Source organism: Xyrauchen texanus, chromosome 42, assembly GCF_025860055.1.
Source record: "Xyrauchen texanus isolate HMW12.3.18 chromosome 42, RBS_HiC_50CHRs, whole genome shotgun sequence".
NCBI lineage: Eukaryota > Metazoa > Chordata > Actinopteri > Cypriniformes > Catostomidae > Xyrauchen > Xyrauchen texanus.
Window position 1 is genome coordinate 22,578,314 of NC_068317.1, and position 24,988 is coordinate 22,603,301.

A 24,988-nucleotide genomic window follows, 5' to 3' on the forward strand; every position below is an offset into this window, starting at 1 on the left:
CAGGTGCATGCACAATTTGCAGTGATTCAACCAATCAATAAAATGAATCTGAATATACTAAAATGCAATATAATACAAAACATAAGCACTTCAGTGCTGTGGACAGATTTAACCACAAACCAAAGATAACGTGTCTCTTAACGGTTAAGCTCTGAGCATAGACACACGTGCTGTACTCTTTGTTTTTTACACTGTAACACACGTGATGGTAGAATGAAACATGCAGTGACTAAAAGCTCTGAAGCCTATGGCTAGACGCACTCACACTTGGTATCCAATGTAGCATAAATCATTTGAGATAAAGACAATAAAATTGATACACTTATTTAGTATTACGAGATCACTGTTCATTATAAAATTATTGGGGGTAAAACAAACATGAATTATTTCCCCCTGAAGCTTTTTTTTTAAACTAGTCATCAAAACATGGGACAGAAAAAAACATCTGGTAATTTATGTGTGCAGATTCTGGTTAATGCATTCATTATGTAATAAATAAGACTACTTTTTGAAAAATGACAAGCTAAATGGCTTAAAAAACTAATCTTTTGGATTTTGAATGTTGTTCAACTTTATTTCAAAATCACAGGTTTTCTGATCAAAAGCTTAACACAAAAAAGGCAACCAACATCTCCATCAAAACAATATACAAAATATTAAAAAGTTATAACAGCTGATATTCTCATTCAAAAGGACTTAATCAGCAAGAATACCACCCATTAGCTCTCATAATTCTTGCATGAAAGTGTCTATTTGCATACAAAAATACTACCTCTTCCTTGTCATTTGCTTTGTGAGATATAATTTTAGAAAGTAAAAAATACTATTTCTGCTAACATATGGAGCTTTTCTAGTTTTGTGTCAAGCTACTATATTAAGTTGTAACCAAGTAATTGTCAAATAACATACTTATTTAAAAGCTTCAAATTCTTTTCATAAATTCAGCAGCCCTGAAGAAATGAGTATTCATTTATCATTTGAAGTAGACACATATACAAAACAGGATGGATATAGTAGGATAGTAGGATGGATATAAAAAATAAAAAAACATCACACAAAAAGTGGAACAAGGAGCCAACCAGAGACAGGCTTTCAGAATTATAAATGCATTGCCCAATGCACTGTTGTGTGATCAGTAAATAATAGATTTAATAAAACATTCAAAAAGAGATGCATTTTAGAGGCATCACATTTTCCCATAGAGTTAAACTCAACAGAAATTTTTTACATTTCTTTTAGGATACAGACTGCTAGACCAAACATATAACTGGTTATCTTTTTATTGCGAATCCCAGAGATTCGGTACTTGTAACTAAATTTCACTTGATGTGAAATCAATATAAATACATTAAAGGATAACAAAATGGATTGCAGGTGACAACAGAAACCTAAAAGTTGAGGCTGTGTACATATGGTTGGAAGAGCGACTTCTGAGGGGGTTGGGGGGGTTGTGAAGATGACTGTCTCTGGGGGATGAGAAATGTTTATTTCCCAGCTTCATCTTCTTAGATCTGGAGGAGAGGGAACATTGTCATGACAATAGGTATCACCACAATATTTGCACAGATATACTTCATGAATATACACCACTTACTTAAAGGTATAGTTCACCCAAAAATTTTAATTCTCTCATAATTTATTCTCCCTCATGCCATCCAGATGTGTGACTTTCTTCAACTGAACAAAGATTTTTAGAAGAATATTTCAGCGCTGTTGGTCCATACAATGCAAGCGGATAGTGATTAGCACTATAAAGTTCCAAAAAGCACAGACAATTGCAGTAAAAGCAATCCATAAGACTCCAGTGGTTAAATTAATGTCTTCTAAAGTGATACAATCAATCTGGGTGAGAAAGAGATAAATATCCATGTCCTTGTCACTATAATTGTTTACTTCCGGTCTCTTTGATGCCTGTCCACAACAGGACTCGGTTCCCTCCACCTCTCCCAAGATGCAAGCGTGCTGGTATGTTCAAATAAAAGCAAAACCAATGACGCTTGTGAACAGTGTTCTCTTGTAAATAAATCGAGCTGCACTTCCGGTTGAAACACTTCAGATCTCGCGTGAACATGCCAACATGCTTAATTCACGCAAGAGGAGGAGGGAACCAAATCCCGTAGTGGACAGGCATCAGAGAGAGACCGGAAGTAAACAATTATAGTTTAAAGGACTTAGATATTGATCTGTTGCTCACACAAATCGATCGTATCGCTTCAGACATTCATTTACCCACTAGAGTCCTATGGATTGCTTTTACTACAATTGTCTGTGTTTTTGGAGCTTTAAAGTGCTAATCACCTTCCACTTGCATTGTATGGACGTACAGAGCTGAAATATTATTTTAAAAATAATTCTGCAGAAAAAACAGTCACACACATCTGCGATGGCATGAGGGTGAGTAAATGAGAGAATTTTCATTTTTGGGTTAACTAACACTAACTAATATCTTCAATGTAACAGAATTGATGTACTTGTTTTATACGATTGTACTTGTATTGTGAAAAATTATCTTTGGGGAATTGTCGTTTGATCTCATTTAACGAAACATGAGATCATACGGAACTCTAATGATGACACGCAAGAGCAGCACTGCAGCTCGTGCCTGACTGAGGAGAGGAAGAATTACACAGCTCACAGTCCAGACACACTCCAAACCTTACAAACATCTTCAGGTGATGTAGATCGCAAAGTATGAGGGAAGTATACTCCAAAAATTCAAAATAATATATACAGAAGCGCTCTCAGTGTGAAATACAGCGGAGCCGGAGTTGCCGTTTCACTGAAGCAAACCTTGCGTATCAGAGCGTCTTTTAAGGAAACACAATCACCATTATATTTTTATTGCATCCTTTATTAAAGTTCAAATAATAAGGAAGCAGTTCATGTAAATAACTACAAACTCCAAAACTGGGATTTCTCTGTGCTTGTCAGAGCTGCTTATATGAGTTGCGAGAAGTGTCCTGATCTAAGGGGGAGAGATTGAGGCACACTCTGTCATGGGGACACTCATCCCTCGAGCGCTCACACTTAATGCAGTTAGTTTATAACGTGATGGCTCACAACTTTTTGAATCATAATATATGCATCACTGTCCATTTCTTATCATGAAGAAAATTGTCAATGCACAGCTTCATAAAAAATTATTTATTCCCAATGTGCTCTATATCCTCGTGGTGGCGTAGTGACTCGCCTCAATCTGGGTGGAGGACGAATCTCAGTTGCCTCCGTGTCTGAGACAGTCAATCTTTGCATCTTATCACGTGGCTTATTGAGCACGTTACCGCGGAGAGGTAGTGCATGTGGAGGACCATGCTATTCTCCGCAGCATCCACGCGCAAGAGCGAGAACCACATTATAGTGACCATGAGGAGGTTACCCTAGCACTCCCAGGATTCAAACTTGTGACTCCATGGGTGGTAGTCAGTGTCTTTACTCGCTGAGCTACACAGGACACACGCAGCTTTATAAGAGTTTTTTTTTTTTGTGAGTTAAAGATGGATTGATGAGAACAGAATGGTGAGAGAGGGTTGTCTTCGCCCCACTATACACGGCAACAAAATAAATTTTTGATTTGTTTTTTTGGCTCATTTTAAAAAATTATATCTAAAACTAATATAAAACAACATACACTTACTTTAGCAGCTATACTGCAAAAAAAATAATCTGAGAATGTTGAATTTAATATATAAATATATATATAAAAAAAAACATTTTAAAATATCTAAAAACCTTTAAACAAAAGATGCATTCACCTGTGAAGAACTTGAGAATTTGCTTCTCAAGAAAATGTATCTTGTTTTAAGGATTTTTAGTCATTTTTAAATGGAAAACAAGACAAAAACAATTAATAACAATAGGATTTTTTTGCAGTGATTTTTTTTTTTTACTGAATTACATTTTTGCCATTAATTCAGTGAATGTCATTTAGAGGTATTTTTAAAAGACAATTTTGTCCTCTTTATTGTTAGCAAGCACGTTTAATACAACATTTTAACTCGGGCACAAGCTGAATAGATGTTTAAGAGCTAATGCTTAATTGTTGCAATTATTGTAGAAGTCAAATAATCGTTCTAATAACCATTAGATTAGTCGATTATCAAAATAATCGTTAGTTGCAGCCCTACTTGAGTACTTACATCATCTATGTCCTCATCATCATCACCAATGTCATCAAACTGAATCTCATCATCATCACCAGGTCCGAAGGTATCAGTCTCATTGATTTTGGCTGCAAGGTACCAACATCAAGAATTTAAAATGACATTACATTGAATACACTAGAGCAAAAAGTTTTTTTTGTTTAGTTATAACTGTTTAGTACAGGTTATAATTTCCAGATTAAGATCAAATATGCTCACCGTGCTCTGGAAGCTCTCCATAGGCTTTCAGACTCCGAGCTTCATCAGCATTATACTTCAAAATGACATCTGCTTTATTATCCTAGATGTTAAAAGATAAATGTAAGAGACTTACTCCTAAAATCCATCAAAGAGGTATGTACAGTTTAAGAATATGCCTTCTTATTTTCAGAACAAAAATTAAGGTTTTAAAATATCAAATACAGTATATACAGTTTCAGCCCAAAATATACTTGAATAGGAACTTTGTGGACATAAACAAACATTTTATAATTTAGTAGGAAATATTTAACAAACCTGGTAATCCCTTAATCCAATGAGTATAATGTCTGATGTGTTAATCCAAACCTAATATTACAAAGAGACAAAAAAAAGTGTTGAGACAACGAGGCAAACAAATGCACACATTGTTAAAGAACAATAAAACATTTCATTATAGTCCGTTTCTATCACATTTCAGGATTGTATTTCATCCTATGTAGATTAACACTTTCAGGTAAAGTAAATTATGCAGTTCTCAAACATAACATTACCTAATTAGTTTCATTAGAGGATATTGACTGATTGGCCTACACCCCAAGCTCTAGAACCCAGCTAATTCACAAAGTGATGAGAAAATGCTGAATCCGCACAAACTGGAGCTGTAAATTGCACCTTTTTCCGGAGCTTTCCTCGAATGTGACAAAGCCGCTTGACTCCATCAAAGCACAAGGCCTCTAACCTCCCATTTCCCAACATCTTGATGACCTGAGCATATTCTAAAAGACAGAAGACACATTTTCAACACATTACAAATCTAAAAGCTAATGTTTTACATTAAAGGAAGTACCCCACATCATGAAGGTGTAATATATGGAAGGGTACTGCAAGGCACCTTGTCCATCCTCTTTGAAAACCAGCTCCCTTTTCTCGGATTCATTCTCATTCTTACCACGTCGCCGATTCTTTCCTCCTTTACCTGGACACAGACATAGAAAAATGGATAGTTAACCATAATGCATGTTCTCATGTGGTTAATCATGAACCAATGACTATGGCAGAAAAACATGATGCAGCAACATTCTCAACATCTAAAATCAAAAATGATAACCGGCCTGAAAAGACTGGACTACCAGCCACAAAACAAAAACATGTGCCTGACTTTTGCTGGTTTTACTGTGAATAAACCTGTCATAAGAAATGTTAATTTCCGAGCAAAGTACAAGCATCCAACAGAGTATGACACACCTAACATGATTGTGGAAATATAAGACACGGATGATGTTTATATATCATTATAACATATATGGCTAACCTTTAGCTAATTTTTATATGTTAACACTCTTATTAACAGCTATAGATCACTGTCTTTCACTTTAAACCCCTAAATGTGCCATTATTACAAAATTGTAACTGCGTAACACACAGAGTAGCGGACAAAATCCCTTTCTATATATTGACAACGAGTTATATTTTACACTCGAGCTAACAGGCAACGCGTTGTGTTTATAAAACAGATGAATCTGTCGAAAGGGTGACAAAAATCTTTATAAACGAGCCGCCACACAGGATATCACGTTTAACAGTTCGCCACACTTTGTTTGCTAAATTTGGGGCTAATGTCCCAACCAATTGACATTAGAGAGCTCATTACCTTTGTTTTTCGGCATATCCTGTACACAAAGTCGTTTGTTCCCGTATAATGTTCAGAAACGACAGTAATAATGATTATTTTTCTTCTTAAACGTGCAGCTGTGGGAATTAACGCCGCTAAAGAGAAAAGCCGAGAATGACGCATGCGCAGACGCAGAGTGCTTTATTCAACAGCACAAAACTTTATTCACAACCTGAACCAACTCAAGAGCTGATAGGAAATGGCTATTTAAATGTTTTGTTACAACAGAGTGAAATAAAGCTAAATATATATATTTTTTTATTATTTTATTATAATCTAATGGTATATAAATAAAAGGTGTATTAATAAACCCTTATAATTAGAACATAATAAAATTGAGTATATTCTGATATGTTTTGATGTTTTGTTTTTCATATAAGAGATGATGCCACAAATATAGAACAGAATTCATTACTTCCACAATGAAATTTCTGACTGTAAAACATGTAGTAAGCTACGAATAACACATAAGATACACGTAAGCAACACAACATTGTATGTAGTTAAATAGACACACATCTTATATCATTTCAGTAGTACACCCAAATGACAAAACCCATATCATACTGTTCATATGTTGTACTTGCTATAGTTTACTTCCACGTTGCTTCTTCGTCAAATAGCTTTGTCAAATGTAAATCAAGTCAATCACTGAAACATCATCACCAGCATATGATATGCTGATAATTCATCACAAAAAATTGACACCATTACATATCTTGGGTCTTTAATTACCCTATATATAATTACCCTATATTTTGGTAATCAAGGAGTTAAAAATATTATTATTATTATTTTAATTTTTTTGCAATTTTGTCTTACACTATTCAGAAGAGAAAGGCTGAGGAATACTAAAGAGGTGTGGGAATAGCTCCAAAAAAATAGATGAGGTACAGTGGGTGGAATATGGTACCAGGCCACAAAAGACCCAAAGTATGCATGAAAGGGTTAATAAACACATAATTATATTAGACATATGACATATTACATGATACAATATATATTATATAATAATAGAATGGTAACATTATATTAATAAAACAAATGAATTAACCTGAATTAACAAAGAACGTCAAAAAGTTACATTAATGTGTTATTTACGTACTTAGAAAATATCTGTCATCCTCTTCAATAGGGGGCGACAATCTTTAATATTTACATTTGTGAGTGACATCAGAAGAAACAGCGTGATATTTGCTTTCTTTCCTAAACATACAACGTGCTAAAGAGTAATTATCCACCGGGACAATGGATTGTTAGCAATCTAATTGCAAACAACAGCTTATTATGAGAGATTAAGTTATGTATTCTAAAATTAACAATATGCTACATAAATGTGTGGTTGGCGGCTGTCCGAACCGATCTGACACGATTATTCATTATATTTTACCGGAGGATCCTAAAAGACGCAGTCTGTGGTTAAAGTTTATAGAAGATAGTAAAGCTGATGGGGAAATTGCGTCCTCCTCATGCCGGGTGTGCGGGGATCATTTCTCCGAAGAAAACTACTTCAAACTGGATCTGGGATTCACCACACGCTTGATTTTAAGCGTCAATGCTGTTCCCACGATCGTCTCTGTTAATCGATCTACTCAGACTGAAAACGAGAATCAAAACGAGGTAAGATGGTTTCAAAACTAAACAAAGGAGCTGGGCAATTAATGTAAGATGATTAATGATCATGACATGAATTAAAGGTGCAGATGCACACAAACATTATTATGTGATTATTATTTTTTATGCCTAAACAAGTTAAAATAAAATTTTAAACCGAAGAATAAAATCATTAGCACTCACACGAGATTAGTAACCTTATACAAGCTGTTTTATTCTACATGGCGCGGGTCCCCTCAGGGGGGCTGCCATGTTATCAGCATCACACGACCAGCCGAATTCTACTTGCTTTAAATGGATAGTTTAACACAAAAATAAAAATTCTCTCTTCATTTACTCAGCCTTATGCCATCCCAGACATGTATGACTTACTTTCTTCTGCAGAACACAATGAAGATGCATAGGAGAAAATATCAGCTCTATTGATCAGTACAATGCAAGTGAATGGTGGACAGAACTTTGAATCTCTAAAATCAGTCAGCATAAATGTAATCCATATGACTCCGGTGGTTTAATACATGTCTTCAGAAGCGATATGAAAGGTGTGGGTGAGAAACAAATCAATAATTAAGTCCTTTTTACTATAAATGTCTACTTTCAAATCCACATTCTTCTTTTGTTTATTTGGCAATTAGCATTCTTTAGGCATATCGCCACCTACTGGTTGGGCGAGTCGAAAGTGGAGATTTATTTAAAAAAAAAACAAAAGGACTTTAAAATTTATTCGTTTCTCACCCACACCTAATATATCACTTCTGAATCATGGATTTACCCACTGGAGTTGGATTGTATTACTTTTATGCTGATTTATGTGATTTTTGGAAATTCAAATTTCTGGCCACCTATCACTTATGTACCTACAGAGCAAAGATATTATTCTTAAATCTTCATTTGTGTTCTGCAATAGAAAGAAAGTTATGCACATCTGTAATGGCATGAGGGTGAGTAAATGATTAGAGAATTTTCATTTTTGGGTGAACTATGCTTTTAATTTCAATATATGCCCTGCAATTGGATACTTTCACTAATGGATTAAAGGCTGATTGTAATGAGTGCATTTCTACATTGGCATCGGTAACTAAAAAGTATAGAATTTGAATGATGCACAAAAATGATCTTTTGCCACCACCTGCCGGCTAACATGTAATTTCAAAAATAAAGACAGTAACTCCTAACAGATATGCTCTACACTTACACTTTAGTTTAGAACAGCATGAACACAAGAGGAGTGATAAACAAGTGTCCGAGTGCTGATGCTGTCAGGCCATTAGTGCTCATGGAACGTCTCTCGTCCAATCAGATTTGAGGACCGGAACTAACTGTGGTGTGTGTGTGTGTGTATATATATATATATATATATATATATATATATATATATATATATATATATATATATATATTAGGGCTGTCAATGGATTACAATTTTAATGGAATTAATTACATGGTGTCCCGATTAATTAATCACATATACAAATATTTGCTGAGAAAGCGCTTGTATAACAATAATTCAATAAATAATGATTAATTAATTATACATAGTTATCTTTAAATATTTTTAAATTATTTTATTTATTTATATATATATATATATATATATATATATATATATATATATATAAATATAATATATAGGAAAAATCTGTTATACATTTTTGTATTGAAAAAATGTGTTGTAATAAATAATGCTTATAAATTATTTTCATAAATATTATTTATTTCCAGAAAGGCTAGTTACATTGACCCAACCACAGAAATAGGGAGCCATTATGGTCTTATATGCTAATGGCTTTGCATTGTACATAGATGTTAGGAAATAAACTGGCCTTGTTTTGTAAACTGGCACTTTTATATTAATTTAACAATGCATTTGGTGATTTGGAAACAGTTCTCTAAAGTCTGATGAAGATGAATGAAAAACATTGAATAAAATATCACAATATATTGTAGTTTTGAATAACAATACCAAAAATAAAAAAAATCTCAATAATGTATTGTGACCCAAATATCGATGTTATATCATATCGCCAGTTACTTTGTGATTCCCACCCGTAATCACACACACACACACACACACATATACAAACATACATGTATATAATCATGGAATTATTGCCCAGGAGGACAGAGATTTTCCTATGATGGATCATTACAAATAAAGCAGTATAATGCTTTGACGTTCTCTGTTAATTAATAAATAAAGATGATATTTTTCTAGTTTGGAGAGGGATGGCAAGTAAATTATATTGCATACGTTTTTAACGATTGTAGTTATTTTTAAAAGTTACTTTTTTTAATTAAGTTTTATTCAATATTACTTGCAGTTATGCCAGTTATGTACTTCATTCATCAACTCCTGTATTGCTTTTTATCTGACAGGAGGCCGAGGATGAGAATGTAGTGAGTGACACATACAAAATTACCATTGGTGAGACCATTTCACTTGCTGGTGTCAAAGAGGAGCCTCTTGAATATGACTTAAGTGCCAGCATGGCAGCCAAAAAAGAAGAGCAGAACCTCTCACTGGATAAGTGTTTTGATTATGAGGAGATTGAACTGGCTCTTACTGATGAGATGGATGTACTTATGGACAGTTCAACTAAACCAGTGGTTCAAGATGTTGGTGGTAAAGCAGTTAAGTTCATCAGTTGTTCAACTTGTGGAAAGAAGTTTCGTAGAAGACGTAACCTTATGAAGCATCGACGGGCTGAACATCCTAAGAAGACATTCCTGACCAAATCAGAGGTTAAAGAGAAGATTTTCGTTTGTTCTTGTGGGGAGAAGTTTCATACTATGCCTCTCCTTTTGCAGCATCGAGCTACACACTCTAAGGATGGAAAGTACAGTTGTTACCATTGCGGAATGGGCTTTACTGGGAAAGTGCTTTTGAAAGCTCACCAGAAAATTCACAAAGATACAGACTCCCTTTTGCCATACCTGTGCGACTCTTGTCCTAGACGCTTTGGCTACAAAGTTGCTCTTATCGCTCATTTGAAAAATCACTCAACCCACACTTGCACCTGCCCCATTTGTGAAGAGGGCTTTCAACTCAGATCTTCTCTCACTCACCACCTCAAAGTACATCACGCTGGGAAAAGAATCCCATGTAAGATATGTGAAAAGACGTTCCTGGTTGTCAACGACTATATTAAACACATAGACAGCCACGTTGGGATGACCCCATACTACTGCGCAATCTGTCAAATCTATCTAACACAGCGAAGCTATGTGCCACACATGCAGACCCATGAGAAAATGGAGCGAGAGTCTGTTGAGTACAAACCAAAGCGTGGCAGAAAGGTTTGTGTCAATGTGTCGACTCATCAGAAAAACCCAGAAGGAACAACACTTGGAATGGAGCCGGTGGTGCAGGATGAGGCCGGAATGGAGCCGCTCAGTGAAAGTGAAATGGATACTCTGGCTGAGAGTTCAGCATCAGCGGTGGAATATACAGTTGAGTCTGTGGAGTCTGCAGAGGCACAGATTGTTTTGGAAGAGGAGATGGACACTAGAGGGATAAGCCAATGAGATATCTTTTGTCTACTCATGGCATTCGTAACATCAAAAGTAGCAAGACTTAAATGAATATCTTTGCAAAGCTTTATTAACTAAAATATCAAACCAAGTAGAAATTATTCTAAAGAAATAAAGGACAAAACTCATAAAACCCCATTATAAATAGACAAATGATTGTGACACTTTCTAATCAAATGCTAGCATAATGTCATACATTCACTAAAAATTACCATGTTGGTTAAAAAGACCAGTTGGTTAAAAAATGGCTCAGAAAAGTGAAGTTAGTTCTGAGAAAAGACTTTTCAGATGCCTCTTGGTTTGATATTTTGATATCTATAATGAAATGTATACATTTTAAGTGTGACTTAAATGTCTAAATACTTTATTGGGCCACTGTGTAATTTTTTCTTTTTTTTTCTTTAAATGTACATGCTCACAGTTTTTATTTGGTATTATTTTAGGCCATTGCCTCATTAAAGAAAAGAAGAAAAAACTTTGTTTACCTGAGGAAAATGATCACTTGAAAGCTGATTTTCTTCATTAGTCAAGTTAATGGTTAAACCCAAGGGTGCAGTCTTAATTTCACAGCTACACTGTTGAGCAAACTGCTTATTTTAAAGGGTGGAGTAAGTCATTTTAGTCCAGTTCACTTTTTTGTCAAATTCCACAAATATCTCTTCACAGTCTACCAGCTGTCCGTTCTGTGTGTGCTCTGAAAAAATCCAGTGTTTGTACACAGCTCAGGAACCCCGCTTACTCCACCTTTAAGAAGACATCTGTATTCATGACAGAACACAAAGATATATCATATACGTACATTTGTATTTTTTTTTTAATGTAAACATAGTCTTCTGCTGTGGTACCATATTAGTATTAATGTTTTGCTGCAAAGACATTTTAAAATCATTTTATATGCATATAATGTATACTTTGTAATATGCATTTCATAAAAGCATTAAAACAATGGCATATCCAGGAAATTACTTTAAGATGGGCCTCAATAAAAAGGGATGGGCCACACGCTAATGTTTTTAAAACCAAATTTTACTTAACAGAGAAGTGGCACATTCAAATATTTCTTTCACACTTTCAGAAACAAAATGTAAGATATATTTTTTTTTCACTATTTGTTATAAATATATATATATTTGAAGTCAAAGAAAACCCTCTAATATTCTGGGTGGTCCAGTGTCTAATTTGGGTGGGCCCAGGCCCATCCCGGCCCACACTTGGATATGCCACTGCATTAAAATATCCTGTATTTTCAATAATGCAGGTCTGATGGTTAATGCTCATTTGAATGTGGTTTCTTGTAATCAACACTTTTTTCTGAGTGAATTAGAAAAATGCAGGTGGTCATTTAATTGTATCCAAAAAGTGGGTGTTACATACCAGAATGGAGACAAGTGGTTGAAGGGTATTGGTGATATCAACTGAAAAGTAAATTAATTCATAGGTGGAGCAAGTTGTATATATATGTATTTTGTTACATTTTACATGTAGTACACAGATTAATCAAGCTTAGCAAGACTATGAATGTGTATAAAGGAGGTTAATTGGGTGAATTCTGATTCTTTGTTGACTAGAACACTAAAACACTGCAAACAAGTGAAGTGTTTTTTATTTTTACTTTATTTTCTACATGTACAAATGAAAGAAAAGAACATGTACAAAATGAAAGAACAGGATAGCAGCTTGCTTACATGGACAGCAACATTTTTCCAACACTCTTCCAAGACAGGAATAATACAACTGAGATGAAAAGAAAATGTACAACAATGTTTAAACTTGATTTTAAGAAAAAAAAAAAAAAACTTAAAGGAATTAAAATAAGTTGTCAAAAAGAGGGGGGAAACTTCCTCAGTCATGCTCATAAACTTCCACAGAGCTACAAGCTAATATAGCATCTTGCCCATGCACATTTATAAAAATATGTCTAAGGCTGCGAGTAGTCACTTCAAAAAGTCACTACATATATTTCTGAGCAAAACCTTCCTACATACAACAATTACACAGGTCAGCAGGTTTTTAGGTGAGGCGATACAGCTGTATACATTTTCCTTTCCAGCTTATTTATGTATTGCATTTCACCTGAGTTTTCTATTTGACATTCTTTGCTGCTTACAGCAGCGGTGGCCTCCATTGCAATTTTGTGCTTTGGGCCATTTCACATTGTTGTCCTGTAAAAAAACATATCTTAAAGGAACAGTTCAACCAGAAAGACAATGCTGTCTTTTATTCACACTCATGTTGTTCTGTGTGACTGACTTTCTTCTGTGGAACACAAAAGGAGATGGGCAGAAAGTTAACCTCAGTTACCATCCAATTTAATTGCATCTTTTTTCCATACAATAAAAATGAAGGGTGACTGAAGCTGTCATTCTGCCTAACATCATCTTTTTTGTGCCACAGATGACAATAAGTGGGTGTGAAACAACACAAGGGGATAGTGCACCCAAAAGTGAATGCAGGTCTGCTTAGAGGACTTTCAGTTTTTTTTGTTAAAGGATAAATAGGAAAAAGTAAAGTAGTGGTGGGACAGTGGCTTTCATGATTTGAGATAGGGGACAAGTGCAGTAGATTTAAGTAAGAGCACAATACAATATACTTGGACTATTCAGTGATGATTTGAAAGCACATAACTTTCCCCACATACAACACCCCCATACAACTGGAGCTTTTCTCAACTGTGTGCACACTTCGGCACATGTATCTGTTGGAATTTGTTACAATATCAAAAGTTTACTCTGTAAAATCCCCACCCTCTATGAATACATGAAATACTTAGCTTTATATAATAGCTGATATACAGCATATTTACAGGTTTATATTCATGAATGATACTGTTACTCAGATGAAGTCCACAGAACTGTCCTGATACTTCAGAGGTTTGGAGGCAGCAATAACTGTACAGGCAAAACAATTTAGTTTGCCCTCGTTTTAACAAGAGAAGGAAGATTTTGATTGTCCACCAGGGGTCCTCAGAACCTACGCTAGGATCCAAGGCCTTGTCGCAAGGTGGGCACTGCAGCAAGCAAGCCGAGATTAGGCTTTGCTCAAACCAAACTAGAGGTTGGATGTGGTATGTATGTGCTCATAGAGCAGTGGAGGTCAGTTTTTTTACCCCCCTGCGCTGAGCGAGAACAGAGCAGCCCACGGGCTCCAGCACTGGAGGAACATTCCTATTCAAGGCCGAGTAGGTAGCAGCCATCGCCCCCTACAGGAGAGAAGATTTAACACAAAACCTTGCAATATTTATAGATACCAGTTAAAAACAAATCAATCAATCTAAACTTTGATATTTTATTCAGGTTAACCATAATAAGACAAATTAAGCAATTAAATAATATATTTTTATTAAATGATTTGCTGATGTTTGTTTTTACTCTTGTTATATTTTTCTCTATTTAATGATTTACTTATATCTATTTACTTATTAATATACAGTACTGTGCAAAAGTCTTGGATGTTTAACAAAAACATTTGTCTTAAGATGGTTATTTAGCTGTTGTGTGTCTGGAACATCCTATCAGCCAACAAGCAAGAAATAGTCCAGGTGTACCTAACAGAATTGGTGCTTTTTTAAAGGCAAGGTTGGTCACACCAACATTTACATTTACTGGACTTTGTATGATGTTAATTGAAAAATTATAACTAATTATGGCACTATTTTTGAAGAAATCCTCAATATGCAACATTTTTCACAAGTGCCTAAAACTTTCGCACAGTACTGTATGTATACAGGTATGCATGTGCAAATTAATTAAAGGGATCATGACATGCCGTTTTTTAATTTATATGTTCTTTGAGTTTCACTTAGAATATTAAACAAAAGAGCATTGAAGAGCTCTATTTTCTATCCTCATTCTAACCCTCTTTCAGAAACGGTTCATTTTGGTGTTGCTTCTCCTTTAAGACTTGAAAGTAAACACCAACTGTTATGATTGGCTCTCTGCTCTTGACTGACCTGATCTCATCCTTCCATATCACTGCTCACTGCTACTGGGCAGGGCCACTGAAGTGATAAGTTAAAGTAGACGTTGATGTGTTATAGTGGGGGCGGTCAGATGCAAATGTCTACAGTGACATCACAATGTGGAGAAAGTAGAGAACAAGTCGTTTCGGCAGCTTGGTTTCAACAAACACTCTTTTTGCAGTAAAGAGGACATTTTGAGATCTGAATCTTACAGTATGTTTATATGGACACTAGAGGGATAAGCCAATGAGATATCTTCTAGTATCCCTCTAGTGTCCATGCTTAACTCTTATATCAAAAGATTTTTATTCCTCATGCCATGACCCCTTTATTAAGACAACATTAAACCTGAAAAAGCAAAAAAATAAATGCCATTTCAGGGGCATGGTAAAATGCCCTAGGGGAAAAGAGTGTATGGAAGGGAGCAAACCTTCACCAAATGGGGGGCATCCTGTCTGTTTAGCTGGTATTTGGGAAGCTGGTCTTTGTGGATGATCCAGGGATGTCTTAACACTTGTGCAGCTGTTAGTCTCTGATGGGGGTCTACATGCAACATCTTAGACACCAAGTCCTGCACAAAAAATAAACAGGTGTATGATATCATAGTTCATGTCATACATACATCTGTCTCTTGTGTCAATAATGTTTGTATGGTGGCCCTCGAAGGAGGTGTGTCCTAAAGGGTGTGTAGGAGTCAGGTTTCCCAAATCTTTTGAGCAGTGAATTTGCATGACCTTTCCAGTCGCTCATGGTTACTGGATCAGAACCATGAATTATATATTAATATTTGTTATATGAATGTTTATCGCAATTTAAAATTCCATGGCTTTTACAGGTTTCCATTGGCATATTTCAGATGTTTCTCTCATGTAGTGCCACACTCACCTTGGCCTCAGATGAAACAGAATTCCAGTATCCACCTGTGAGAGAAAACTTCCCACTGCCGATTCGAGCCAGAATCTCTTCAGGTGTGTCCTCTGGGCCATTAGCAAATGGAGTAAATCTAAGAAAAATACAACAACTCAGTATCAGTTGAACAGGACCACCTTTTAAAAAGTACAGTAGAACTTTCTTGAGTGGCGTAGTTCACTTACCCAGTTAACATTGTGTATAGAAGGACACCTAAACTCCAGATGTCACAGGCAGCATCATAACCCTGTTTCTTCAGCACCTGGGGAACGAAGAGACTAGCTATGATCAAAAATACAAAAATTTTCCAATAGACCATTGTGCCACAATGCACATGCAAAACAGCTAAATGTACCTCTGGAGCCACAAAATTTGCAGTATAACAGGGTGTCATCAGCAGTCCGTTTTCAGCTCTTAACTGCTTGGCAAAGCCAAAGTCACAGATCCGGATGGACTCAGGATCCCCAGATTCATCAACATAAAGGATGTTACTGGGCTTCAGATCCCTGTGAACCACCTGAGCATGAGAGGAAGCTTCCTTTAGATCCATGAGCAAGCCTCTCCAATTACATATAGAAACTATATACACATATTTTATCTTAAAGGGGTAGTAGTTCACCCACAAATTTTAATTCTGTCATAATTTATATGGAATATGAAATATCCCTTTAAAGGTGCAGTATGTAACAATTTTCATGTAATATTCCCCCCTTTTATTCCAATGAGTGAATGGCTTGTAATGCAATTTAAGAAATGAGCCCTTCCCAGACTTCCTATGCTGCCTATTAAAGCCTGTAGACTGATTTTCATGTGAAGGGAGCGGGTCGGTTTTACCAGGAAAATCCAAAGGATGTGTAGCTTCTCTTTCGCTATTCAACAGTGACAATAAATTGCAACACTAGGTAACTTTATCTTAGAAATGGAATCCAGCAAATGAACGGCTCCCAGCACAGCACAGACACCTACACAAACTAACAGTACGCTAAAAAAATAATTATAATTTATTTACTGAATCCCATCTGGCTAAGCTGGAACATGATAGTGGTCAAGCAAAAACTAGTGAACATCGGCAGGGCATTTGATTGCTGGAGGGACCTTCATTCGGGTTTGGGGATCAAAACTGACCCTGAAATGGCGTTCTTCTTTTTGGACAGATAAGCTTGCATAACAGCAAAGCATGTGAGATACAGTGCATCAGGAAAGTATTCACAGCGCTTCACTTTTTCCACATTTTGTTATGTTACAGCCTTATTCCAAAATGGATTAAGTTCATTATTTTCCTCAAAATTCTTCAAACAATACCCCATAATGACAATGTGAAAGAAGTTTGTTTGAAATCTTCACAAATGTGTTAAACATAAAAAAATAAAAAAAATCACATTTACAAGTATTCACAGCATTTGCTCAATACTTTGTTGAAGCATCTTTGGCACCAATTACAGCTTCAAGTCTTTCTGTGTATGATGCTACGAGCTTGGCACACCTATGTTTGGGCAGTTTCTCCCATTCTTCTTTGCAGGACCTCTCAAGCTTCATCAGGTTGGATGGGGAGCGTCTGTGCAGAGCCATTTTCAGATCTCTCCAGAGATGTTCAATTGGGTCTGGACTCTGACTGGGCCACTCAAGGACACTGACAGAGTTGAGGTCCAGTGTGCTCTGGAACAGGTTTTCATCAAGGATGTCTCTGTACATTGCTGCATTCATTTTTCCCTCGATCCTGACTAGTCTCCCAGTTCTTGCCGCTGAAAACCATCCCCACAGCATGATGCTGACACCACCATTCTTCACTGTAGGGATGGTATTGGCCAGGTGATGAGGTATCCTCCAGACATGATGCTTGCAATTCAGGCCAAAGAGTTCAATCTTTGTATCATCAGACCAGGGTATTTTGTTTCTCTTGGTCTGAGAGTCCTTCAGGTGCCTCCAGGCGGGCTGTCATGTGCCTTTTACTGAGGAGTGGCTTCCGTCTGGCCACTGTACCATACAGGCCTGATTGGTGGAGTGCTGCAGAGATGGTTGTTCTTCTGGAAAGTTCTCCTCTCTCCACAGAGAAATGCTGGAGCTCTGTCAGAGTGACCATCAGGTTCTTGGTCACCTCTCTGACTAAGGTCCTTCTCCCCTGATCGCTCAGTTTTGCCGGTTGGCCAGCTCTAGGAAGAGTCCTGGTGCTTCCAAACTTCCATTTACGGATGATGGAGGCCACTCTGCTCATTGGGACATTCAATGCTCCAGAAATTTTTCTGTACCCTTCCCCATATCTGTGCCTCAATACAATCCTGTCTCGGAGGTCTACAGACAATTCCTTGGACTTCATGGCTTGGTTTGTGCTATGCACTGTTAACTGTGGGACCTTATGTAGACATGCCTTTCCAAATCATGTCCAATCAACTGAATTTACCACAGGTGGACTCCAATAAAGTTGTAGAAACATCTCAAGGATGATCAGTGGAAACAGGATGCACCTGAGCTCAATTTTGAGTGTCATGGCAAAGGCTGTGAATACTTATGTACATGTGATTTATTTCAATTTATTTTAATTTTTAATAAATTTGCAAAGATTTCAAACAAACTTCTTTCACATTGTCATTATGGGGTATTGTTTGTAGAATTTTGAGGAAAATAATGAATTTAATAAATTTTGGAATAAGGCTGTAACATAACAAAATGTGGAAAAAGTTTAGCACTGTGAATACTTTCTGAATGTTATAGTGCCATAACGATTAATCTGTGTAATTTTAACTTGATCTTGCCAGCTAACGCTGACGAATTGCAAGCTACCTTGCTTTCGTAACTTTAAAATAATTTCAATGATCTTCTCTTTATTCTAAAATCACGTGTACAGGATAAATTTAAGCAAATACACTGGTTTCTTGATCGTAGTACAACATATGACATACAAAACATACAATAGTGCAACATAACAGTGCAGTGCAACAGTAAACTGTCTGGTATAGTTTGGTAGTATGTAGCTGTATGTGTGTATCAGTATGCTATGTTAGCTGATAAGTAGTTTTAGTTTAGCCTCAAAGTTTGTAGTAATACAATCATAAATGTGTAATGCTTCCTCATCTGTCAGCATGATGCCGGTGGATCACGTTCAGTCTCTTTGTACGTTATGTCATGGTTTTGGCCAATGCTCACTCGCATCCCTATGGAGTGTATGCATGAGCAGCTGGCTGCAGTTCACTTAACGCCCAGAGGTGTCATTAATAACAGGAGTTTCTGAATTGTACATACCGCATCTTTAAATAATACTTCTACTCCATCTTCTACTGTAGTGCAAGTTCTACATAGTCTACACACCCCTTGAGCATGGAGGTACTCCACAGTCTTTGAGATGGTGTACAACACAGCACTGGTCTCCCTTTCTGAGAAGAACTTCTGTTTGAGGATCTTATCCAGCAGCTCTCCACCCTTCAGCAGCTCTGTCACCAGATACACTGAGCGCCCATCATCATATACCTGCAGATGGTGCCACAGTAAAAGAGAAATAGATTATCAAAGCTAATAATAGATAATAAGTTTAAATTTACCATCCCTTCGATGTTTATAATGTTATAGAAATACATTCTGCAATACATGATGTCAACATGAAAATATACTGATGTTTATATTTGCGACTAAATGCATTTACATTTTGAACCCGATCAATGAAACGGATGCTTTCCTTTGAGTCAATCACTTCTAATGTAAGGAAACATATTGTAAATGCAATGCTAAAACATTGCAAAATGAAAATTAATGATGGCTATCCTGCTCATTTTTGAAGAGAGACAATAAGAGCAAGAGCTCATTACACCATTCACTCAATACAACGGCGGAAATTCTGGAACAATCACTCTTGGTATACACATCAATGCTCTTTGAACACGACAAGATATTACCTTAATATAATTGTGTTTACCAATATGACATTGCCCAATGTCTACCAATGCATTGTCTCTTCCTTATGCAAGATGAAAATGAAATGGTTATAAACACTCACGTCTTTCAGGGTAATTACATTTGGATGTTGTCCATAGCGTAACAGGATTTCCACCTCCTCTGTTGGATCCCTTTTAGCTTTATTGATAATCTAGACAACAAATATATACAGATGCATCAAAGAGTTCAGAAAACTGAAAGTTCAAAAAGGCAGTTAATAAAGTAGAAATTATCAAATTAGAAGTCTTAAATAATGTAAAACATGAAAAAAGGAAGGCTCTGGACAAAACATGCATTAAAATGTGATTTAGTCTCATTATACAGTATAAACTAGATGTTTACATGTTCTAATACACTGTATTTTTTGCGGGGAGAGAGGGGCGTTTTTGTGTTTATTACAGACAGGATATGTTCAGATCCCTAATACTAAGCTTGAGAAATAGTAGTTGTGGTGCTTGCCTTAATTTTATGTTTTTGGGGGCCGTTCAGACCGAAGGCGTTAAGGTGCTAACACATGAAAAAGAACAGAAAGCATGTGTCTCAAGGCCCGTTTTGAAAAGTTTAAGTGCTTTTTAACTTGACACAGCATTTAAAAATGTGTTGCTCCTGTACAAGGTGCTAAAAAAGTATCAAGACATGGTGCAACAGTCAAAAACACCCATCTAGCATGTGTTTACATTGAAAAACCATGCAGAAGGATGAAAAATGCATTCGGTGGGAACGACCCCTTAAGTCTTTTTGAAGTCATTTGCTGGATGCATTATCTGCAGAGACCTGTCTCAATGAAAAGCAGCCAGCCAGTGTGTCATTTTAATGTGACTATCCTCACCTTCACTGCGTACTCCATGCCAGTGCTTTTCTGTATGCAGCGTTTGCAGATGGAATACGAGCCAACTCCTATATCCTCCTTCACCTCGTATGAGTCAGTGAACTGAGACACGTTTCTGTGGAGCAGCTATAGAGTGGAAATAGCCTGATGAAATAAAATCGGACTCATAGCCAGACCTTAAACACAGGTATTACAGCATTTATGTGTGGAAAAATCCTTTATATGCAGTTTAAATGCATTTTCAATAAGTGTGTATACCTGAACTACAGAGCTCATACTGTTGCTCTGCAGGGGTTGAGACTCCTCTTCTGAGCTTATTGCCACAAAACTAAACCCTCTGAAGAGCTGATTGGCATTGGCACTAGGTGGTACACCTGGCGAGTCTGACAAATACACACAGAGTGTTTTGGTCTCATCGTTAAATACCCCATCAAATAATCCAACACAGATTTCAAAAGGTCTATGAGCATTTAATTAAATTTAATTTTGGGTATTATGTATTTGTCTGAAAGGCATTTACATAAACAGAGCTGTACAGTCTACCGGTAGAAGATCAACGATCAGTCACAGAAAGTTTAAGTTAAGGTTTAAGAAGGTTAAGCTGATGTACCTTTGGGAGATTTTGCTGTGAATTCTGGGTCAAAGTAGAATGTGTCGTCTGGTCTACCAGAGGCAGGTTTGAAGGGTGGGTAAAGCTCTCTTCTAAATAATTTCTTGTGGCAAAAACATAACATTCACACATTACAACCAACATGCAACGGTGGAACTGAAAGACCCCATGAGATCACTTGACAAGCACAGTTTGAGGAAGTTGGGACAGGACACATTGAAGGGCTCCTTTTTTACATTGGACCTTAGTTTACGTCACAGCCACGAACCATGATTTGAATATTTGCAATTGTTAGCTGGAGGTGCCATATGAGTCATCAATATTTTTAGGTCAGTTTTTTCAGAAGAGAAATTCTGTACTTTTGTAAAAGCATATTTCTGATATTGTCAACTTTTAGGAATACTCTAGCATATACTGTAAAACGACTAAAACGACTACAAGTTTGCTTGACTTTGATTTCAGGGAGTCTTCAAAAACTAAATAAAAAAGTTTATCTCAGAGATTTTGGACATGGCATGATTTTTGGTGCCAGACGTGCTGGTTTGAGTATTTCTGTAACTGTTGATCTCCTGGGATTTTTAAGCACAACACTCAGAATGGTGCCAAAAACAAAAAACTTCTAGTGAGCGGCAGTTCTTTGGACGGAAACACCTCATTGATGAGCGAGGTCAAAGGAGAATGGCCAGCCTGGTTTGAGCTGAAAGAAAGACTACGGTAACCCAGATAACCCCTCTGTACAATTGACATGAGCAGAATAGCATCTCAGAATGAACAACATGCTTGAGGCGAATGTGCTACAACAGCAGAAGGCCAGCAGGTTCCACTTCTGTCAGCCAAGAACAGAAAACTGAGGCTGCAGTGGGCAAGGCCACCGATAAGTGAGGACAACTAGACCTTTTGACCCGAGCCTGGGCTTTAGTTAGTGGGAGGGGAGGGGGGCACAGAAAGGCTGTTCCATATTGTAAAGTGCATCTAAGTGCATTAAGCAGGAGACATGGTTAAAAACACAGAGAAGTGTGCAACAGCGAAAAATGTAAGCAGCCGTGGCAGCGTAAGCTGAAAAACGGTCTGCACCGTTGGACAACTAACTGGAGGGGTCCCGCTGAATACATTTTGTACTGGGCCCAATAATTGCAGCCCTGGCAGTGTGCACAGGCTCACCAAAATTGGACCTTTCTGTCAGCTTCAACCAGTCTGTCCATTCTCTGTTGACCTCTCTTATCAACAAGGCGTTTCTGTCCGTAGAACTGCAGCTCAATTTTGCAGGTTGTTTTTTATTTTTGGTAGGAAAAAAAGTAAACTCTAAAGACTGTTGTACGTGAAAATCACAGGAGATCAGCAGTTCCAGAAATACTAAAACCAGCCTGTCTGGCACTAAAAATCATGCAACATTCAAAATCACTGAGATCACATTTTTTCCCCATTCTGATGGTTGACGTTAAACTCTAGACCTGTATCTGCATTATGTTATGCATTGCACTGCTGCCACATGATTGGCTGATTAGACAATCACATGAATAAGCAAGTGTACAGGTGTTCCTAATAAAGTGCTCAGTGAGTGTGCGTGTGTGTGTATACATGCAAACATACATTCCAGTCAATGGTAGCATAAAACGGGTGTCTCTTTATCTCTTCGACTCCATCTGGACCAGCACCTGTAGACGCCCATAATGAAACATTAAGGACACATGTTTAAAACAACCAAACATAATTCAATACATCAAAATCAATTCTAATGTGCAAGTGTGTTGTCTGCTGCTTACCTAATCTATTGGAAGGGTTTCGTTTGAAAAGGCTTCTGAGGAGACTTTGAGCTTCTGAGCTCAGAAACTGAGGCATTCCAAGCTTGGCCCTACAACAGAAGAGGTCAAGAATCGATCCAGATGCCAGACAGTCACAACCACAGGCAGCATGCCCACAGATTGTTGACATGCATCAGATGGATATTGGCATTAAAATATAGCTAGCTTCAATCTGATTAATTGGCTTCTGCGCAATTAACAGGAGTCGGGGTGCACAGGTTTTTATCAATCTGCCAGAAAACAAAGTTGTGATTTGGATTTGCCAACATTTGCATTTGAATATGTAAAAGATGCAGTAAACAACATCCTTGAGCACACCTATCCATCCACTATATATTATATTACACTTAATTTTCAGATTTGCCAGCCCCGAAACATCAGGTAAAATGTGATAAGTTTATACAGTTTGTTTAATTTTATATTGGTAAAAAGGTTGCTGTCTGTTATAAGTGGACACTTCTTGACCAGTTTAAGCTGCAATGTGGACAAGACCTTATTCTGAAGGTCACATATCTTGATATGTGTCAAAACTATGGCACAGAGGGTAGCACATTTGTTCATATTTAAGATCTACAGGCACGCAGGGACCCTGGTTCAAATCCAGCCTACTGTAGGTCACATCACGTAAATTTTATTTGTATAGCACTTTTCACAACACACATCGTTTCAAAGCAGCTTCACAGAAAATTATGCTGTAAATGTCTTAAAGTCATTGTGCAGTTTAAATTAATAACATGAAAATTTGAGAAAGACAAAATCAGTTACTTGTCTACACTAGTGTCATTTCTAGGGCTAATGCTTTGTGTTTTTGTACTGTATAAGTGGCCATAGCTCAGATCTTATCAGCCTCTCTAGAAGCCTTGAATAAATTGTAATAGACAATTACAGTGTTCAAACCCTCATCTTGCCTATGCTCTGCAGTCGTTCCACTAAAACCACTTTACTACAGCTTATCAATGCCATCAAACTCTATGCAGACATTTGATTATAATCATCCACCACAGTAGAGAGCTAGTGTAGCATGTCTGGGCTTTATTTACCGCTCAGAAGGCCGTTTTATGATGTGAAGTGTGCTTTGTGTGGTTCCATGTTTACTGATAGTTAAGTGGTTAGACTTTAGGCTAAACAGCTCTATCAGTTAAACCAAGGGCACGTTCTCATTGCTACAGCACTAAGCAGCCAGATGTTATGCAGACCAAATCCGCCAACACTTCCAGCTCAGACTGGATGACTGTGTTGTGATTATAGAGTGAGGCAAGTATCCTCTGGGAGGATGAGACTCTCACTCACTTCAGAATCATAGTCATGGTTTCCTTGCGGTCCTTGCCTTGGAAAGGCAGCGTTCCAGTTAGCATTTCAAACTGAGGATGGAAAACAAAACAGATTATTTGTCAGACGTCTGATTCATTATGTTGATGGGAAATAGCCACTTTCTCACCATGAGTACACCATAAGACCACCAGTCAGCACTGTAAGTGTGTCCTCTTCGGTTCACCACCTCTGGTGCCATATACTCTACCGTCCCGCAGAAAGAGTACGCTTTGTTTTCATGATCAATTGACTCTTTACTGAGTCCGAAATCTGTAGACACATAAAAACACTTTTTCAGAGAGGAAAAATCTCAATTAGTGATTGACCGAAATTAAAATTCTACACCAAAACCGAAATTTCAGGATATACTGGGCTGCAAACCAAAAGTGCAAATGATAAATTAGCATAAAAAAATAAATAAATAAATAACACTATGCATTTTATAGTATAACAGTTAATTTATGTTTTCAAGTGATGTGACTTTATAA

General features: G+C 36.9%; 3 protein-coding genes across 3 annotated transcripts in view; 1 reads left to right on the forward strand and 2 right to left on the reverse strand.

Moving 5' to 3' along the window:
- Positions 1–560: 560 nt before the first annotated feature.
- Positions 561–6,148, reverse strand: LOC127634980 (eukaryotic translation initiation factor 1A, Y-chromosomal). Its single transcript, XM_052114762.1, has 7 exons — positions 5,992–6,148; positions 5,233–5,316; positions 5,013–5,116; positions 4,656–4,706; positions 4,359–4,440; positions 4,137–4,228; positions 561–1,511 (listed from the first exon to the last, which is right to left on the reverse strand). Exons 1-7 carry the CDS (start codon positions 6,005–6,007, stop codon positions 1,506–1,508), a joined length of 435 nt encoding a protein of 144 aa, XP_051970722.1. The 5' UTR covers positions 6,008–6,148; the 3' UTR covers positions 561–1,505.
- Positions 6,149–7,192: 1,044 nt separating this feature from the next.
- si:dkey-226l10.6 (zinc finger protein 62 homolog) lies at positions 7,193–12,631 on the forward strand. Its single transcript, XM_052115283.1, has 2 exons — positions 7,193–7,632; positions 10,003–12,631. Exons 1-2 carry the CDS (start codon positions 7,315–7,317, stop codon positions 11,149–11,151), a joined length of 1,467 nt encoding a protein of 488 aa, XP_051971243.1. The 5' UTR covers positions 7,193–7,314; the 3' UTR covers positions 11,152–12,631.
- A 172-nt stretch (positions 12,632–12,803) lies between these two features.
- LOC127635327 (ribosomal protein S6 kinase alpha-3) overlaps positions 12,804–24,988 on the reverse strand; it is a 53,377-nt gene continuing 41,192 nt past the window's right edge. Inside the window, exons 9-22 of the mRNA XM_052115270.1 lie at positions 24,628–24,770; positions 24,480–24,550; positions 23,151–23,239; positions 22,978–23,042; positions 21,388–21,490; positions 21,036–21,160; positions 20,778–20,903; positions 20,010–20,099; positions 19,328–19,486; positions 16,380–16,541; positions 16,210–16,286; positions 16,001–16,118; positions 15,546–15,686; positions 12,804–14,356 (exon numbers count right to left, since the gene is read on the reverse strand). Coding sequence (XP_051971230.1) covers positions 14,234–14,356; positions 15,546–15,686; positions 16,001–16,118; positions 16,210–16,286; positions 16,380–16,541; positions 19,328–19,486; positions 20,010–20,099; positions 20,778–20,903; positions 21,036–21,160; positions 21,388–21,490; positions 22,978–23,042; positions 23,151–23,239; positions 24,480–24,550; positions 24,628–24,770 — 1,592 coding nt within the window. The 3' untranslated portion in view covers positions 12,804–14,233. The remainder of the gene's footprint in view (positions 14,357–15,545; positions 15,687–16,000; positions 16,119–16,209; positions 16,287–16,379; positions 16,542–19,327; positions 19,487–20,009; positions 20,100–20,777; positions 20,904–21,035; positions 21,161–21,387; positions 21,491–22,977; positions 23,043–23,150; positions 23,240–24,479; positions 24,551–24,627; positions 24,771–24,988) is intronic.

Bases quoted from the DNA above. Each gene is read 5' to 3' on its own strand.
- LOC127634980 (XM_052114762.1), bottom strand. The intron at 4,707-5,012 runs GTGCAATTTACA...TTGTAATATTAG, and splicing joins GAGGAAAGCTCCGGAAAAAG to GTTTGGATTAACACATCAGA. The intron at 4,441-4,655 runs GTTTGTTAAATA...TTTAACATCTAG, and splicing joins TTGGATTAAGGGATTACCAG to GATAATAAAGCAGATGTCAT.
- si:dkey-226l10.6 (XM_052115283.1), top strand. From the start codon at position 7,315: ATGTATTCTAAAATTAACAATATGCTACATAAATGTGTGGTTGGCGGC. The intron at 7,633-10,002 runs GTAAGATGGTTT...TTTATCTGACAG, and splicing joins AAAACGAGAATCAAAACGAG to GAGGCCGAGGATGAGAATGT.